At 38.0% G+C, this 20,734-nt stretch overlaps 1 protein-coding gene across 3 annotated transcripts in view; it reads right to left on the bottom strand.

Annotated features, from left to right (window-relative positions):
• TOX (thymocyte selection associated high mobility group box) overlaps positions 1-20,734 on the bottom strand; it is a 295,083-nt gene that overhangs the window by 14,257 nt on the left and 260,092 nt on the right. For all 3 annotated transcript variants that reach the window (XM_074318657.2, XM_019756956.3, XM_074318658.2), the window contains 2 exons: positions 19,108-19,338; positions 7,616-7,696 (listed from right to left, as the gene is read on the bottom strand). In XM_074318657.2, coding sequence (XP_074174758.1) covers positions 7,616-7,696; positions 19,108-19,338 — 312 coding nt within the window. The remainder of the gene's footprint in view (positions 1-7,615; positions 7,697-19,107; positions 19,339-20,734) is intronic.

Here is a 20,734-nt window from a genome sequence, read left to right as displayed (position 1 = left end):
CCCCCATTCTGGGATGATAAGTGCTATAAAAATGAAAGATTCACAAAGCAATTGTTATTTGAAATAGCAAAGTATAAACACAAGACATAAAATTCAGTGGAAGCAACAATATAGGGGTTACTGAACCAAATCAGATTAATCGCCCATCTAATTTGACTCTTGTTTTCAGCACTGACCAATACTCGATGCATTGGAAATTAAACAAAATTTATGCTCTGACTCAATTGTGCGTTTACTTCTGAAAGGAAAATCCTTTCTGGTCTTTGCAGGTGATTAACTTACACCCTGAAGCATGAGATTTTATTATCTTTAAATCACAATCTGGGCTTATAGAGCTGCAAATTTTATGTTAACAGTCATAAAATGGTCCATCCCATTTTCAAATTCAGACTCAGTATTTGTCTCAATAGCCTTCCATGGCATGAATTCTATAAAGTACTCCATCCTGTAAGAAGAAATCATTTCTTTTGTTTTGAATTTACTGTACATTAATTGAACTGAGCATTGTGATTCTTTACTATTGGTCATGGCAACAGAGAACTTTTCCAATTTAATTCAATATTGCCCTATACTGCACATTAAAAGCACAGCTTCCATTGTCTTCTGTAAATTTTGGCACGTCAGCTCAAGGTAGAAACAAAATCTCATATCTGATGTGTGACCTTTAAGTCATGAATCTGATTAGCGTTGTTTAACATACCAGAACAGATTCACCCACAGGTTGTCTCCCTCCAGGCTGGTACTTCTGGGAAGCTGTACACTTCTCTCAAGAATGCTGCTTTTACTTGGAATAGTTGGAACGTTCCCTACTGGAATTCTCTTCAGAGCCTGTGGGACACTGTTTTATATATCCTCAGACAACCCTTTGTCTTTTGATGGTGATTTTGATTTTTGGAAACAGCTAATAGTCACTTGAAGCCAAGTCTTGGGTTATATCTGGGTGATGTTTGGGGAGAAGAATGAGGTGTGAAAACAATGTAACAAGATTGATTTTCTAAAGTGGCTCATAAACTTTTCCTGACTACAATTCTAAAAGAGGAGTTTCAAGAATCTTTTGAATCTGGGAGCAATAATAAAATAAGTTTGTAGCTTCCCAAGGTGACTACTTTGAATGCAACACTCATTTTGGGAATATAAATTCTGGTCTATGTGGTAAAATGAAACTAGTTCCAATTGCTTTAAAGTTATACATTGTTCTCAACATAATAATTGAGACCCATGTCTAGGAATTCCTGAGTCTATGGAAAAACTATATAACCTTAAGCTTTACCTAATAGCCCAACCCAAAGTGGTCTTAAATAGCATGTAAAATTGTTCCAGCCAGGAAGCCCTACCCTTCATAATAGCATATATTCTGGGCCCTCAGACTATTCTTAGTCTCTTCTGACTGAAGACTCATAAAGACCATTTCAATTAAGAAACCCGTGTAGATGATTTTTAAAAATATCTAGATCATTTCTTATGAAAGAATGTATCCTGAAGCAAATTTTTCTCACTTGAATGTCACTTTAAAAATTTCTTTGTATCAAAGCACCCTTGCAGACAAATTGAAAATATGAGCCAGCTAAATTTTTCAATCATGCACAAACTTTTCCTAGTTCTTTGCACAACTACCAATAATATTAAACATAAATTAATTATAATAATAAATAGCTGGTATTTATGAAGTGCTTCCTGTGTTCAGGATACCCAATCATGCAGCTTATAAAGAGTTTCTTATTTTATGCTCATGGAAACCCAACGAAGTAGGTCCTATTATCTTCTCTGTTTAACACATGAATAAATTGAGACTGAAAACAGTTGACTAACTTGCACGAAGACACGCAGCCAGTAAGTGGGAAACCTGGAATTTGAACCCAGACCCACTTGCCCCCAGTGCCTGTAGACTTTGCCGCCCTCTGAGACTCTCTCGGTGGATACTGGGGGTACTTTAGAGGTCTCGTGACATGTCCCTATGGAAGCACAGAGGTTGGAGACACCCTAGCAATCTTCTCCAGACCTTATTTATAAACTTTTGCTACCCGCTTTTAAAATTCTCTATGGAAAGAAATTGTTTACCCAAACAATTCAAGAGTTTAGTAATGCCCACTGTTCAGATTAAATTTCTCTAGTTTGAAATGGCATCTCTTTTTTGGTCTAAAGTCAGAGAAAAGGAGCACAAGTAATCACGGTCCCACGTCTACACCCATCATCATAGGCTCGAGCGTGCCTAAGTCTGTGTTTTTCAGGCTTAGTAATTTCAAATTCTCTCCTCTCAGCTACTACCCTCTACCCTTCATCTTTCAGTCACTTGTTTAAATTCTTTTTTTAATTTTTAATTACAGTTGACATAAAATATTATTTTCAGGTATATAGTGTAATGATTAGACATTTATATAACTACAAAGTGATCACCCTGGTAACTCTAGTACCCATCTGACACCATACATAGTTATTACCATATTATTGACTATATTCCCTATGCTGTACTTTACATCTCCATGACTACTTTATAACTGGAAATTCATACTTCTTTTTTTTAATTTAAATGCACCATGTGTTTTTCTTTTAAAGTGACTAGTAGTTTTTTGTTGTTGTTGTTGTTTTTATTTTATTGGGGAAGGGGAACAGGACTTTATTGGGGAACAGTGTGTACTTCCAGGATTTTTTTTTTCCCAAGTCAAGTTGTTGTCCTTTCAGTTTTAATTGTGGAGGGCACAGCTCAGCTCCAGGTCCAGTTACTGTTGCTAGTTGCAGGGGGCACAGCCCACCATCCCTTGCGGGACTCGAGGAGTTGAACCGGCAACCCTGTGGTTGAGAGCCCACTGGCCCATGTGGGAATCCAGCCGGCAGCCTTCGGAGTTAGGAGCATGGAGCCTCCAACTGCCTGAGCCACCGGGCCGGCCCCAAATTCATACTTCTTAATCTCTTCAGCTTTTTCACCTATTCCCCCAACCTCCTTCCATCTGGCAACCATCAAAATGTTCTCTGTATCTATGAGTTTGTCTCTGTTTTGTTTGTTCGTATATTTTGTTCTTTAGATTCCATGTATAAGTGAGATCATATGGTATTTGTTTTTCTCTGTCTGACTTATTTCACTCATCATAATTTCAGTTGCTTTCATGACTTTTCCCTCTGAAATCTCTCCAACTTCCCTCTTTGAATCATACTCATAGAGCCCACAACTAAATAAATTATTCCAGGATCTGACCAGTGTTGTGTTTGCAGCACTCTGTGCTCCCTTTCATGCATCCTTCAATTCCCATGTGTTTGTGCAGCAGAGGGTGGCAGGTGGCTGGGTGGGTCTGTCATGGAGCAGGTCTAACACTGGCTGGGTCTGTCACTGGCTCCATGTGACCAAGTGAAGCACCTGCGCAGCTGGAAGCACATGGTACAGAGCCCTGCTTTCTAAACATTCTGTAGGCCCTGGATTCCTCTGATGGTCTCTCACCGGCCTCTGGTGGTGGGGGGCTGGGAAGGTGAGAGTGGGCAGCCTTCTACCACCAGTCTCATTTAAGCCAGGGCAGCTTTACTTTTAGCTGTCTAATGTGTAAGAGCTGGCATAGAATTTTATTGGGGAGAATAAGAGGTTGTAGTTCTAAAGATGTAAATATTTGACAACCACTCAGGATAGAAAAAACCAACCTATAAGCTCTGGAACAAGACAATGAGGAGTCTGGGTCCTCACTGCCACTGCCAGTCTCTCCTGACTGCGGACAAGTCATTTACTCTCTCTGTCTAGAGACTGTCTAGAAAATGGAGCTAAATCTTACTTTGTAGGATGCTGAGTAGGAATATATGTAAAATGCCTAGCACTGTTGTGTGACATGTGGGAACTACTCCATACCAAGATACTATTTGTATTTGTGTTCTTATTGGTAAAAATTTAGGGTCCTGCTAAGAATGTGTCTGTATTGTCACTTTGAAGTATGACGGTTAGAATATTCATTTGCCACAAGTGAGCTTTTTAATTTGTGGTAGATTTCTATTTTATTCAGGCTTGTAGTCATGTTAATGAATTTGCTGGATTAGCTGGAATATAGTCAATTTAAACTAAAACATAATATAAAATACTGAAAGGAGAGGAACATTGTTAATCCTGCGACTTAGTTTCATAGGTGGAGCCCGTGTTCACTGGCTGTTTCTATTTTTGATTATGTTCCGTAAGAAGCAGCTAATTTTAGACTATAGTTGCAGACCTTTCAAGTGTCATGAAACATTTTCCTTTGATCTGCTGTATTCATCTGTTCTGCTCTCAGCACCTAGCCCTGTGCCCGACACGCAACAGGTGTCCTACAGCCCTGAGCAGGATGCAAAGTACGGCCTGGAGTAGAAGCAGCGAGAAGCAGCAGACTCGACGTGTCTGTAGATTAGCGAGGGCAGAGCTATTGGCCTAGGAATGCACAGCCTTATTTTGTGAAACGAATGCCTTTGCATAGATAGAAAATAAGTACCAAAATATGTCACGTTGGAGGAGTAAATCAATGTTGCCAGCAAGAACTTAGGGAAATGGACATGGTGCTTTGGCCAAGAGAGTATTTCATTGACCTTCTAAGCGACCTTAGAAGAGAGTGTCAATGCTCTGCCATGACTTGTGGGGCAGAGGTTGTTTTAAAGAAGCGGGGCTCGCACACTCTACAGTCCCTGAGTGGCAGGTGCATCCCAGCAGAGGGACTGAGAGTGGCACAGGTCAGCTTCGGCCCGGGGCACTGGTAACCTATGTGATACATTTCCTCTGTAGTGAAATGTTGATAATCAAGCCAACTTAGACGGAGAAGGTGTGGGGACTGAAGGAACTCATTCACATAAAGTGATCTTTTAAAAACCTACATCCGATCACGCCATCCCCTCCTGAAACGCAATCAGTGGCTTCCCTTTGTACTGGGAATAAACCCCAGCTCCTTTCAATGTCGTGCAAGTCCTTCATGATTTGACCCCTGCCCGTCTTCCCAGCTTTATTTCAAACCATGCTTCCTCGGTTCACTCAGCTCCAGCCACATTGCCCTCTTCTCAGTTAAGGAGACATTTTTGTCCCCCAGGTCATTGCACTTGCTTCGGTATTGCCTGATTGGCTCTGTGTCCTGCAAATTCCCATCCTTCTTTGGTGCTCAACTCCAGTGTTACCTCTTCAAAGAGGACAGTGCAGTCCACCCTATCAGATCCCTCGCTTTGTGTCCTTCAGAATGCTTAGATTCTCGAAGGTCTCGGTCATTTATTAGTTTCTGTTTTCACTATTGGTCTCCTGGATGAAAGGGAAAGCGCTCTAAGTGCAGGGGATGCGCCTGTCTGTTCTTCACTGTGTCCTCTGAGCCCGACACAGTGCTTGGCACAGAACAAACACCTAGGGATGTCTACCGAATGAATACGTGAGCAAGTGAATGGGAAACATTGGAGTTTGGCTGGTGCACTGTGGTTACCTGAAATTGTAACTCTTATTATCACCATGCAGTATTTTAGGATTGCACCTTTAGATCTCTGAGTATAGGGAAATAGTTTACAACATACTAAAAAAAGTATAACAGAAAAACTGTATGTGTAAATATGAATGGTTATTACTTTTGTTGTTATAATTTAAAATGGAAAACAAATGGTTTCTTTGATTTCATTTATATGTGGGATTAAAAAAACAATTGCATAAACAAAACAAAATAAAACAGAAACAGATCCATAGATAAAGAGAACAAGTTGATGGTTGCCAAAGGGGAAGGGAATGAGGGGTGGGTGAAAAAGAGAAAGAGAAAGAAAAAAAGAAAGAAAAGAAAGGAAGGAAGGAAGGAAGGAAGGAAAGAAAGAAGGAAGGAAGGAAAGAAAAACCAAGTACTGTACATGTCAGAACAGACACACAAGAAAAAAAAAAAGGAAAAGAAATGGATTTTTACACATTTCCACGTATAATGGGAGGGTAGGCTGGTAAGTTTTCTGTATGTGCATGCAGGGCTATACTGCAAATATCCACTCACGTACAACATCAGAGGGATATTGTATCTTTCTAACCTGGGGAGGGTGTTTGTAACTTTTCTTCAGTTTGTATATACACAATAGATAGTTGTACAAAAATAGACATTCAACAGTTCCAGCAAAATTCCTACTGCCAAAGAGAAGAAAACCGTCAGAGTAAGCTATAAAAAAAGTGCTTGGTTTTTTAAATGTAGAAATGGCAATCCGCGGCATTTATACAAATTGCTGTATACTGAGGGTTGCAACTCTGAGAGTGAATAGTAAGAAAAGTTGCAGCTAAGAGCAAATCTGAAGACACTTGGTTTGAAAGTAAAGGCTTAGTCAGTATTATGGCATTCTGGCAATCTGCATAGCATTAACCAGAACTCTTTGTATTGGGATTGAACCTTTATGTACTGATTTTCTCATATGTAAAATGCTTTGACTAAAACTCTATTTAAAATGCTCAAAAAGAAATTTATCTTGGATGAAATCTTATTCATTTTTTTTTAAATTCCCCCTCACATTTTGGGCATATTAATCTGAATAATAGCAATGTGACTATTGCCCAATAGCTGGATGGGTCTAATATTTTGTAGCTTTTTTTTTTTTTGCTATAATTTTACACACATTCTATGGATTCTATAAATGTACAGAAATGTGAGATGGTATCTACAGAAAATATAAATAGCTTTAAAAGGAGTTAGATAAATTAGAAAGTGGGAGATCCATAATGAGCTAGTATAGGAGAGCTAGAAATTTTAAGGTTGAATAATAAATATTAAGTATTCCCACCATGTCATACCTTAGCAGTGGAACATAAAGTTGCATTAGACCACGAGCATACTGAAATTTCCTATGCAGTTGCATTTTTGTATTCTTTTTGTGCATCAGTATATTCAGTATATATTTTCCACTATGAAACTAGTGTATATAATTACTTTGGAGTTGTTAGAAGGGCAATGGATATTTGTGGATAAAAGAGAGAGTATTCTTAGTGGGTGGATGGAATGAAGTCCAGAGCTCCAAGTCACACTGAGCCAAGTAACAGCCAGATTTGGACTTGAGATGACATAGTGTCAAGAGCTTATACATTCAGCTCTGTCTCTCTGAGGTTACCTCCCTGAGAAATCTGTAAAGATAAATATATCTTTAACAACTTGAGACCAGTCACCTCTTGAATATTTACAACAGAAAGGACTAGTGTTTAAGATACTCTAAAGCATTACATATTTTAAAATTGTGTTTTCATTTTCAACTGCATAATGCAATTTTTGGAGGGAGGTAAGGAGGCAGGTTTATATCCTAATGATGCTCTAATGAGGCTAGAATTTGCTAGTTGGCATCTCCTTAGCCAAGGTGAATGGGACAGGGTGTGGGGGAGGAGGCAATTGAAGAGTGGGATATGGAGAAATAGAAAGTTGGCTCAGGATTAAGAATGAGCTGTGATGAATCCACAAAACCAATAATCCACAGGTATATAATATTTCACATAAGGCCCAGAGGACACTGCTTCAGTCTTTTAGGTATGAGCAAATATTTCCATAACATAGAACATTGTTTAGGATTTACTTTTTCTTTTTTCAACAAAGGAGATTGTGCTGAAATGCTAAAGTGATCTTTTATGCTTTCAAATGACCATCATAGTCTGCAATAAGACGGCCACAATCTGTCACAATACCACACAATTGCATGTTACCTTGGATACAAGGCTGGCTCTGTATGCAGCTAGTTGCTTCAGGTACTCCTTTTTTGCAGCCTCCGTTTTCTTTTTATAGACCTGTAACAACAAAGAATCTTAAATTAGAAAGTACATCTACTTTTGTTTCCAGAGAGGTATAATGCAGAATGATAGTTGCATGTAAGTATTCTTGTTGTGCGCACACACACACACACGCACACACACACACACACACTTACACACACAAATATAATATCTTCCTGAAGATCGACTCTTACTGAAACAGATTTTTTGGAGTGGTTTTTTTTTTTTTCTTTCTTTCTTTTTTTTTAGGGGGGCGCAGCTCACAGTGGCCCAAGCAGGGATCGAACAGGCAACCGTGGTGCTACCAGCGCGACGCTCTAACCAACAGAGGCAACCAGCCACCCCTGAACGGCCAGCCCTGAAACAGAATTTTTTAAAAGAAGTATGGGAATAGGCTAGATGAGAAGAAGATTAACAATAGTAAGATTCCCATTCTACATAAAACATATGAAAGGATTTATCTGTTTACTTTGAGAATGGACATAGTTGGCTTGGAAAGATAGTATTGACGGAGGCTCCCAGGGAAAACACACAGGAGTAAAGAAACCATTCACATTTATATAAAGGGCAGATGATACTACAGTACATTCAAATTCTGGTATATATGTTCCATGCTAAATATCAAAACAAAGATGAAACTCAAAGATAAACAATTATGTTCAATAAGTAAATCAAAGGAGTGGTCATGCAGTTGGCAGGTTCATCACTATTTTAAAATTTTCCGCCTTGAAGTTCTTTCTTCAAAGTCTCAGGAATTGGCAATGGCAGTAAAAGATACATTTGGGAGCGGGATGGGGCCCCTGAATGGCTGAAGGCTGCATGCATGCCAAGCCTTGCAGCCTGCTCTGGTCATGTCCTTTCCAACGAAAACACTGGATGACATGGATCTGTGGACACCTCATTGTGAAAAGGTAAAAATGTTCTAAAATGAATTTCAGTTTACAGAAGTTTTCATTTTTCAGAGGGAATCATCTTGAAAATAAAAGTAAAATCATTCTAAATTGAGCAAAAGTACTGAAAAATGACTTGCTGCTATGCTAAAGGTCACATCAATAAGTTAAACAGAAAGGAGTCATTAGAGTTGAAAATGAAAGATTAGCAAAGTGAACACACATGTTTGTCTGCTACCATTATGTTGATTCTTTCAAGCCTTTAGAGTCTTTTTTTGATAATCTTTCAAAATCAGTCTTAAAGAATAAAATATTTTTTCACCATTTACTGTGTAATGCAAGTGTGTTTTCATCAACACCACTATTTTAAATTTCCCACATCTTGAATTTTACAGCAGGGAATGAGGCTTGGCTAATATTGTATAATACTGAGCTCAAAAACAGACACAGATCAGTACTGAAAAGTGGCTTTGGAATTAGTCAGAATAGTTCAATATAAATTATGTCTAAAGACCAACTATCTGCCAACGTCGGCAGCAGAGGTCAATTTATGGTTTCTACTGCTGAAGGTAGCTTGCTGAGCCCTGTCCCCAGCTGTGAAATTCAAGATGAGAGAAGTATTATTTACTCATGAATATTTTAATTACAGCAGAACATTTTACTTAAGGTAAACAAATGACTAACCTTGTCAACCGAATTATAAAAGACCCTATGAAATGAGTGTGCTAATTGTTCTCCCCTTTTAGGGAGGGCTTCAGTCTAGACTTTTATATTTAGCATTTTGATATAATGAAAGGCAATTATAATAAGGCAATTAAGAAGTCACACAATATTATCATATAATCATTGCACCACCTTTACTAAATATGAAACTAAAGAAACTTAAAGGTTTTTGTTTATGTTTTTGTAAAAGCCCATACATCCTTTGCTTTAAGTACAAGAGTATTCTAAATTTACTGACCCTTTTATTGAAAGTCAAATTCAGATTCTTTTTTGGAAATTCGCCCGTGAAAACAAATAAATGCTAGCATACAGCAAATGCCTTTGAATAATATGATTCATGTATATTATATGCCTTGGTTCTGCCACTGTCAGAAACATCGAGCTCTCCTGCTTTTTATTGATTTGTTTTTTTTCTTGAGAGATTTCTGTTTCTAGCTTTCCCTTCAACCGCTTCTCTAAGACATAATTTATAATTAATGACATTATAAACTGGCAATGTTTACATTTACTTTTAATACCTTAAAAATATTTCAAGAGGATTTTTCTCCCACACAGTAATCCTATTCAGGACTCTGAAGCAAATATTTAGTAAATACTGTATATCTTTGATGGTAGTATGTATTTGTATGCTCCAAGCACTTCTATTGTGTTTTTATTAACATGCTACTCCAAGTGATCCCCCAGGCAGTTAACTCGGTGGAGTTCGCTTACCTTCCAAAGGTAAATATAACGCTCTTTGGTCCACAGCATTGCCCAAAGCATCACTTTCTAAGTAGCAGCAGATAAGACAGTGTTACCAGATGGCCTGATTGTAGTATCTACCATCTTTCTTGCATTTGGTTTCCACTGGAACAGCAAGTGTCACTACGGGGCTATCACTTTGTTGAGCTCCCGGGAGTTAATATCGCACTAAGTGTTAACTTTCCTCAAATTTGTTGACTAACAACCACAAAAGAAAGGTAGCTAACAATGTATTTCAGGCTGAATATGTGCCCCCTGGTTTTACTCGGGGATCGATGCTGTTACGGAATGCCTGACTAGCATTCAGAATGCCCTGTTTTCTATAAATGGCTCCCTATTGGCTATCGATGATTGGCTACGTGGGATCATTCTACAAGTGCCTAAATACCACTTTAAAAAAGGATAAACTCATCACGTTACATTATGTGGATTGATGGATCCACTCTTTCCTTAATAGCTGCAGATTTTCAGAGGGAGGATTCAAAGGGCAGTAATTTCAGGAGGTCTATTTCTGTCTTTGTGTTTAAAGGGGTAGCCCAGATTGGAATTAAAATCTGAGGCAGTTTCTCCAACAGTAATTTGGGACCTCCACCTTTGAGAACTACCTAATGGTTCCAATATTATACACCCTGTATGTCTATCTGATGTTACCTTCTTAAATTTTACAAGGATGCTTTTTTAAAAACTCTATGTTTGTTGGAAATGCCTAAAGAGAGACCTCAAATGCATGAGAGAATGGTAAAAATATGTAAGAATTCCACATATAAATGAAATAGAGGAAATTCTTACTTTACAACAGATATTTAAAAATCACCAGTAAAAAGTTCCTCAAAAATGTTTCAAAGCTTCTATTCATGGATGGAGAAAGTCTTCTACTTGCAGAAACCAAAGATGATGCTGACTGCTTTTGGCAATGAGCATCCCATGGCAATGATCAAGGAGGATGGGTCTGATTTATGTCAAAGTTAAGTTTGGGAAAGAAACAGTCTCTCTCTCAGGGAAAGACAAATATTTTAAAGATATGTGATTCATACAGTAAATATTAGTACTCAGTTGAGCTACAAAATGGCTTCCAAATGGTCTACAGCTGTTTGAAATAAAGTGCAAAGTTGGCCAGATGGGGATTTAAAAATCATAATACATCATTTATCATTTTCCCCAGCTCATCCAAACACTTTTGAATTTATCCTGTCCTAACTTACTTATATGCTGTGGTTTGTTATTCTAAGAAAGCTACCATATCCTATCTAAGGATTGCATCTCAGTGGTTAAACTAAAACATATATAATGGCTAAACTAAAACATACGTAGAGAGACATCAAATAGCAATTCTACAGAATCCATATCCTGTTCGTGTAATCTAGTGATTTACTGAATCATTTTTGAAATGCTCTAAATACCAGCATGTACACATGTTTTTTATAAGCTAATAATCCCTAATTGAAATCAGCAGTTCAATATCTATGAATATAATAAACTCAAATAAAAAAATTCTAATACAATCTGTCATTTTACTCTTTCACTTTCTGCTCTTTCCCCAAACAAACCATTCAATTCATACAAAAAAGCAAACTTTTATAAATACCATTTAATTCCTTCTTCCTTCCTTCTTTTCTGCTCAGGCCCTTAGTTAGTCTCTAGTCATAGTTTATTTCAACCAAGCCTTTACAGTAATAATAAGAAAAAATATATAAGTCTTCCAATTCTAGATGCTATTCAAACACTATTTAAAAAAAGCGAAAAGACATTTTGGTGGTGGGGGGGGAGGGGGCTGACTTCAAATGTAGTTTTCTTTTCCCACTACAAGTTCATATTTATAGAAAATGCTTAGAAATACAGTTAGGTATAAGGAATAACAATTTAACAATTCCCTGACATATCATTTAGAAATTAATGTTTGCAACTTCTTTCAATGCTGTTATTATTTAGAACTGTGAGAGAAAGTGCATCTATATTTTATATAGAACTTGTTCCTGAAATGCAGTTAAATTTCCATCTTGTGTAACTTGCTCAGCATTTTCTTAAACATTCCAGAACTCAAAGGACTATAAAAAGTAGTATTCAGAGGACTGAAAATATTATAGAATGTGAGAAAAATCTTATTGATTTTTTTCAGGGACAATCTGAATCCATCTAAAAGGCCTATACAATAATGGTGTGTATTTTTTCTGGAATGGTAGGTATCAGAAGGAAGCTCCTTGTCTGAAAAATGGGTACAAAATATATTTGTTCATTTATTAAATGAGGATGACTGGGGCAAGTGTGATGTTATCCAATTACAGTTACAAATAATGAGTGTCTAATAGGTGCCCTCTGTGGTGTGAGGCCCTAAAGATATAGAATTAAAAAAGGCATTAAAAATATGCCTCTGTTAGGTGTATTTTTTTTATGTTCAGCACTTTATATATATTGTGTAATTCTTCCAACAAGAATGTTGCAATGGTACTGATTGTCCCACTTTACAGATAAGAAAACACAAACTAGACTGGGTAGTTTTTTACACAGTATCTTACAGCAAGCATGGCAGACCATGGTGTGAATCAAATTGATCAAAGTTCCACTTTTGTTTACCCAATGGCTCCTCCTAGCCGAGAACTTCCTAGGTGCCTCTCTCAGACATACAATGCAGGGGCCTGCTCTCTTTTGTTTGTAGCTGAAGCCCTCGCATACAGGGCAGTGCATGGTACATAGTAGGTGCTCAGGAAATATTAGTGATTGAGGATATGGTCCCTAGTCTCAGATTTTTCCTTCTGTGAGTCAGTATAAGCATAAATGCTCATGAGAAAGTACTAAATTGCATTTTCTACATTAAAATAAACATCAATAGAAATAGAGGATTTGATACACAGATATACAAGACAACCACCTCAAACATTTTTTACCAATGATACATAAAGCACAACTGACTTGAATGAATATTTTGTTTAATTGTCTCCCTACCAATGTCATGGAAAACTTTTTTTTTTTATTCTAATTTTATTTTTTTAATTTATAATTTTTTTTTTATCATGGAAACTTTCAAGTGAAATGTCTGCTCCCACTGTTTATGAGCATAGGATATTTCTATATGTGTACTACATGTGTTTATCTCTGCATGCAGTAATCTCTATTATGTACCAACCATTATATGTGTATACACACCTGCATTTTAGAAATAAATATGATCAACATTCTATGTTATCATTTGTCATGCAGGGTCTCTGGTCCTGCTCTCTGCTCAAGAACGCAGGATATAGTGAGGCCAAAAAGGAACACCAACAGAACCACAAATAGGGAGCTCATACCACTATATTCTCACTGGTGGCTGGATTGGAGACACAGGAAGCAGGCTCCACACGATGCGCAATCCGCCCTCCGCTTCTGTGCCAATCAACCAACCAACTCTCTTGCCAGCGTAGCCACGGCAGTTATATTAGTGGCTAATGGCTAACCGGTTGCAGCTGATGGCTAACTAGTTACAGCTGATGGCCATCTACTATTCGAGCCAGCACCTTTCCATGTGAGGCCGAGAGCCTGGAAACTACTCTTTGGGACTCTGTCCCTACATCATTCTAATTGCTCAGTTTCAAATTTTTATGAATATAAACTTTTCTTTCATTTTACAGTTTATAAAATGAACAACTGTTTTACATACCCTTTTTTCCTAGTTTTAAAAAAACTCAGAAAATGCATGCTGTTTATAAGGAAATAGCCAAGATAAACATATGTGTGAATGTTATAGTGCAACAGGATCTTAGTTAACCTTAAGTATTATTGACATAAAATCCAAATTTTATCATAAGCTAACGGAGGAAAAGAAAAACCCTAGCAGCATTTATGTAGTGGGTGTTTGAGCACCAATGAGGAGTAAATGATTTGATTCCGTGGGCTCAGAGGATTTGTCAGCTGCCTCATAAGTATAATTCTGGCTCTTCATATCCCTGCTGCTTCTAATTTAGCAGGACAGGCTCATAATTGAAGCAAATTAACTATTTACACTTGCCACTTCTACCAGGGGAAGAGGACACAGCAGCGGGAAAGAATGAGTAGGAAATTACATTCTTCCCACTTGTGTCAGATCTCCCCTTATATAAACACATTAACAGTAATTTCATGAGGCGTCAAACATAGGAATAAATACTGAGGGATAAAATAATGAGGTGTTGCTATTGAGCTCAACTGCTATGGCTAATACCCTTGGATATGAATTATGCATCCTGAAAGAAGGCGTATGTTACTGTATTCAAACACTTTCCCTGCAAGTGATATCTGCTCATTAGGCTTGGATCTCGAGGTAAATCTACTCTCCTCTTCCCTCCACAACATGGCTAGCATTTACAAAAATACACTCTGTGGGCCCCCGTGGGCTGTGGTTTCTCCTGACTACACCAAATTCTGAACAGGCCTTCCACTCCATTTTTAGCCTAACAGCATGTTTATTTAGTTCTTTGGCTGGAGCTTTAAAGCCATTTAATGAAATGTAAACAAGAACATTTTGTTTGTAATTTGCTAAACGTATTACAGCCCAACTGTGTCTCCAATTAGAAACTTAAGGTTCATTTAGTAATTTACATCTGGTTCTGATTTAAGGTGACTTTCCTTTTCCACTTAAGAGCTGACTTTCCGTGGCTAGAAAGGACCCAAGACCCTTGATAGCTATTTGGATCAATCCCTTCTGCTTTAAAGCTGGACACAGTCTGTAATTCAGTAGGGCTGGATTTGTTCTCTATTGTCACTGTGGACCCAGATCCTAGCTTCGATGACCAGAATCAGAGAATTCAGAAATACTGGGGATAGACAGGAAATTTAGCTGGAACCTCATAAAAAAGGTGTTGAGGATTACTGAACCTCCGAGGAGTACTAATATAAAGGGCGTGATATTGTTACGTTATTTTTCTCTCTCTGTAGGTTCTAGTCAGTGAAAGATAAGTAGAAAAGACCAACATGACAACGATACTTATGTTTTATTTCCTTTTCTCCATCTGGTGCCTTTTAAACAACTTAGTATGCTTCTGAAATGGGCTCTCCATTGTCTTACGATTCATTAGCAGTTAAAACCTCCGGTTGGAATCCCAAACACAATTCCAGATTCAGCACCATTTCCCAAAGTATTAAAATGGAGAGATCTCTGATATGTGAAGCTTGTTCAGTGGCTTTGATAGGAATGATGCATAAGGGAGGCTTTGTGTTCCTGGAGGATTTTTATCGCTTCCTGCAGCTTCCTTTTGATTTTTCTTCTTTGAGAGAGTCTTCACAGAAACCAAAGTACATATAGTTTCTCACACACCATAGATTCTGAAAATAAAGATCTGCCCTTCTGCAGTGACTTCTTATTCTCACCTATACTCCACAATGAGGAACCACGTGATATAAACGTACAGCAGCTGTATTAGTCATGTTACCTCTGGCTGGTAAGAAAACATCCGATTGTAATCTCACTAATAGCTGCTTTTCCTTAAATAATATTGTAATTTTTGGAGCCCTCAATAAGTCATCAATAATTTTGTCCATGTTTCCCAGTTTGTGTTTATCTTTGTAGCTGTTCGTAATTGTGGGCTCTTATGACAACAGGAGTTTTGAACAATTGTGATGCATGAAACCCTAGCCTTCGACTCAAACCAGCTGCGCCCACAGTGCCAATTGTATCACGTGCGGCTGTTCTGTAACACGCACATTTGCCCTAAATTTTGAAGTTTCATGGTCTGCCTCTAATCTGCTCTAGCACCATTCCTTTAAAAATACATAGCAGTATGTGTGTACCCCAATTTGAATATTAAATGAGAATAAAATACAATTAATTTAAGTTTGAGACAGATAATTCCTTATGTTGGCACAATGAGTCAACATAAAGGGAAAGAACAGGTGGTAAGACTCCATAATAACACTTTGGGATATTTTGCTGAAATTCTCTTGGTGCCCAAATGTGCACTCCAGGCGGGCATGCTCCCTTTGCGGGCAGTTCTTGCGGGCAGTTCGAGGACTGCCGCGTAGCCGCAGAGCGGAGCTCCTCTCATGCAATGCGCTCCCTTGGGTAAGCACAGCATCTGATGTCATACGTCGGACCTGCTGTCTGCTTGTCCCTGGGATGGAGCTGCGTCCTATGTGTGTCATAAACCATACTTTTTTTTTTTTTTAACAAATAGATTTTGATTATGAAATTGCTTTATAATACCCAATGAGTTCTGGAGGGTCAACTGCTATAGAACTTCATCCTTTATGAAGCAAATTCTCTAGAAAACCCCCAACTATTTTCATTAAGAGAGAGCCCATAGGTAGACTCATTACAAGTTACTTATTAAACTGGGGATATAATTCAGAAGACAAAGAGGAAAACATTTTGTCATCGCGTATATGCAATTAAAAAAATCTTAAATATTACATCACAGTTGTGATCATATCTCCATGAGAAAGACTCAGCCCCAACTCTGAAAGACAGAGTGGGAAAATGGGAATAATACCCTTTTTAACAAGACAATTGAGAATAGTGAATCTCATATTCTTTAGGTCTGTAAATACCTTATATGGCAAAATAAAAAGAAAGAATGTGGAATATTATCTTTATGTTCCCCTCTGGCTATCATAAAAATAAAAGGCCTTATTATAATAGAATTAGTAGGAAGAGCCTGCAGATTTATATTTGCTGCCTTGAGGAACTACCTAAATTCATCATAAGAACATCATACTTTTCCACCATAAACATGGGTTCAAGTACTGACTTTTTATGTTGATATTGTAGAGGACCAACCATGGGCTAGGGAAGGCCTTTGTAGACCTCCACCCTTTAAAACCACTGTTCTTCAAACCACGTGAGTTCCTCTAGTGAATGTGGGAAATAATTAGGAAAAGGTACCTGGGGTCAGGAAGATAAGTAAGGAAAAGTCAGATGGCTAGTAGTACAGGCAAGTGATGCTTCTTGCAATAAAACTTTTGACATAGAAGCTAAGGGAGCACAGGTGAGGCTTGGAACAACGCTCCCAGCTCAGCTGCTCAGTATGGGTTGGGGGAGAGAGGCTGAGATGCAGACGGGAACTGTGTATGTCCTCTGATGAGCAGGAGTTGCTGCACACAAGCCCGAAGGATGCAGTCACTTTCTGGACATCTCTGGGAAATCGCATCTCACAGAGCAAGAGAGTTGATAGCATCGAAGCCTGGTGCCTATCTAAGAATACACACAGCGATTATCCAGGCAGAGAGGTATGCCCTGGAGTATGACACCATGGGTCAAGCAGGGAGGCATCACGGTCACAAAATCCAGAGAAGAGGGGTGGGGTTGGGATTCCTGGTGTGCCCTGAGTTTTGCATTCAGCAATGCTCTACTGGGTGGAGGAATGATGTCACTGTCCAGTTGCACTCTGAATGGCCAACCTCAGTTGGGAACCACACCTCAGGTTTGGGTCTATGAGAGCAAATTGATCTGAGTTAGGATTGAAACCCGTTCAAAAATCCTGAAACAACTATGGTATGTTAGGTTTTCAACAGAATCACAAAACACAGTATCAACTCCTCTCTTAATGGTGAGGTGGCTATTTAATTGAGTGCTCAGAGAAGGTTTCAGGGACAGGTTTTGCATCCATGAAGATGACTCTTGTGACATAGTGCTCCACGTGGTGGGCTTGTGCTTTCCTAGGAAGCCATTTCCTGGGGCTGGCAATCTTGAAAAGGGCGAAATAAAGACACATAGAGATTTCTAATTGTCAAAGACAGCTTTGGCTTACAGAAAAAGGGGGTTGGAAAGAAGGGGGTGGGCAGGTTCCATGTTTCTTTAGCAACTGGTTTTTATCATTACAACTATAATTGATTTTGTAGAGTTCTGTGAGAAATGAAATGTAAGTTGAATGGTAAGTTCTAATCATAGTAATTCTCTGTACCAGCCATGTAATCTTAGACAGATCATTCAACATAATGGGGACTCTTGTCTTGTTTTCTGCTATATCCCCAGTGTCTAGAACAGTGCCTGAGGCACACAGTAAAGGCTCAACAAATATTTGTTGAATGAATAAGCAAATGAATTTAACTATCTGGTCCCATTTCATAATCTGCAAAATTTGGATAGCAGTAGCTACAAGTATTGAGCAGAACAAATGAGATAAATCAAGTGAAAGTGTTCTTAAAAGTATAAAACACTCTATACATTATAGATGTTTATCTATATTCAAACATACAGGTACTTCTGGATGTATATAATTTGAGATTTTCTGTTCTTTACATACTGCCCTGGGCCTGATAAGGAGAGGTAAAAGTTTCAAATATGAAACTAATACATCATTAATATAATTCAGTATTCTGCTGCAGCTAAAGTTACATCTACATAATCATTTTAATGATACATTAATGATAATACTTATGTAATTTGCTCTTTGTGACAATGAAATTCTAGATGGTGACAGTGGCAATCTAGTTCCTGGTTTAGAAAGATCTTCGTACTGAATTCTTGCTCTCTCTCCATGATTTCCATCCTCCGTAAGACATTCTGGGCTCCTTAAGCCCATTTGGGCTGAGATGCAAAAGTGTCATGTGTGGCTGTCCCTAAGAATGGTCCTGTCACATCACGGTAATCGGCAAGAGAAGGAAATAAGCAGGCATCTGGTCTCATTTAACACAGCGCAGAATATGGTGTGTGTGGGATTGAATAACAGCCTGGTAGTCTTTAGGGAATGGCTAAGGGCAGAAATCCTTAAATTTGAGGTTCATTTAGCGAAGAGCAAAGAGGGTTTTGGTGACAAAAGAGTAAATAGTAAGTGCTGAAGAGAGGTGTGGACAGTTTTCAAAATACTTTTAGTATTTTTTTAGCCTTTATGATTACATTGCCAACATTAAGGCATGATGTAATCCTGGCTGGGATATGTAAAAGTCCTTCCAAAAGTAACTACGTATACAATCTCTGAAACAAAAGAACTACCTATTATTTATAGAGGAGCAATAAAGGGGTATACAATTCTCTGACAGTCTCTTGAAGCCTGGTTCGGATGGGGTTCATTCTCAGCTTTAGTTCCAATATTTGAAGAATGCACCCAAAGTCCTCACAAGTCATTTCTTTACAGTGTAAACAATCAAATCATGGTGATTCCAACTCCATTTTGCATCTTTTCTTACCTGTTTTTGTTCTTCTCCTAAACCATCCCACATTGAAGCCACAATTTTAGAGACTTCACCGAAGGTAGCATTTGGATTTTGGCCCTTGATGGCGGCCTGAGTATCACGAAAGAACAACGCATAGGCAGACACAGGCTTCTGGGGCTCATTGGGGTCCTTCTTCTTCTTCTTTTTAGGGGTTTTCGGTTTTTTCCCCATGTCAGAGGCAGGCCGCTTCTCTCCGCCATTGATCTGAAATAAAAATAAAATCGGAATTATATATGAACTAAGAAAATTTGGGGAAAAATCATATTGTTGTTCTCCTTTGAGACTTACACAGATACACTCATCCATACACATCACACAAACACAGACATTCCAACGGGACACTTGGTTTTGCTGTGGTTGCTGGTTTTCAGATAAAACTTCACATTTCACATAGTTGTCAAATTCATCCCTCTTCTGTCTAACTTATATAGCTTTCAAATAATATCATTAACTCCTTATAATATTATTACACTATTAAATATTATCCCTTAACTCTCTTTACTTTTTGGTTTTCTCATTCGGGAAGCTGAATGTCAAGCAGCATTGTCACTGTGACAGCTGCAAATTCCTTTAGCAGTAACCGTACTGTATGAACAATCTAACTTGCTTTTTTCCGGGAAGTTTATCCTTTTCTTCCCAATTATTTTAAAATGAAATTTATTGGGGTGACAGTGGTTAGTAAAATTATACAGGTTTCAAGTGTACATTTCTATAATACATCATCTATATATCACATTTTGTGCTCATCACACAGAGTCAATTTTCCCTCCACCACCATATTCTTCTACCGTCTCCTCTCCCCCCTCCCCCCTCTTACACTCTGGTAACCACTAAACTAGTGTCTGTGTCTATGAGTTTTTGTTTGTTTATTTGTTTCCTTGTTTCTTTGTTGCTTTCATTTTTATATCCCACGTATGAGTGAGGTCATATGGTTTTGGACTTTTTCTGTGTGACTTATTTCAGTTAGCGTTTTTTAAACCATGGTGGGCAACATGTCCAATAAATAAAGTTGAATGGCTTTTGATGTTGCACTTAGGTCCACAGAATGCTTCTGGGAAAACCCAGCAATGCTCATGGTATAGAGAATGGCATAATCTGGACCCTGGATCCGTGCTGTCCAATGGAGCGCTATACATGATGGTGAAGTTCAATAATCTGTACAGTTCTAGGATGGTAGCCACGAGCCACATGTAACCAGTGAGCATGTGAAATGCAGCTAACATGAAAACAACAGTTTACATTTTATTTAATTTTAATTGCTTCAAATTTAAATAGCTACATGTAGCTAGTGGCTCCCATATTGGCAAAAAAATTCCTGGAAACTAGATCCTAAAATCTAGATATTTCTAGAACAGCTTTACATTCAATTTAAAAATAGATTCTATTTTCTCCCATTATTCTCGAGTATGACTATTTGGATAATTTTAACTATTATTCTGATGCAAATGAAAAAACACACAATGTATTTAAGACATATGCATTTGAATAATAACTGATATTAACTAATTATACGTGAGGTGACTTCATCTATCTCTATAAAATTTTTGCTAGTATTTCTTTCTAGCTCTAAAATTATATGTCTCCACATGAATATCAAGTA

This window comes from Rhinolophus sinicus, chromosome 7 (assembly GCF_057876585.1).
Source record: "Rhinolophus sinicus isolate RSI-liver-muscle chromosome 7, RSI-T2T, whole genome shotgun sequence".
Taxonomy (NCBI): Eukaryota; Metazoa; Chordata; class Mammalia; order Chiroptera; family Rhinolophidae; genus Rhinolophus; species Rhinolophus sinicus.
Note: the sequence above shows the minus strand (reverse complement) of the source record. Positions and strands in the feature narration are given on the sequence as shown.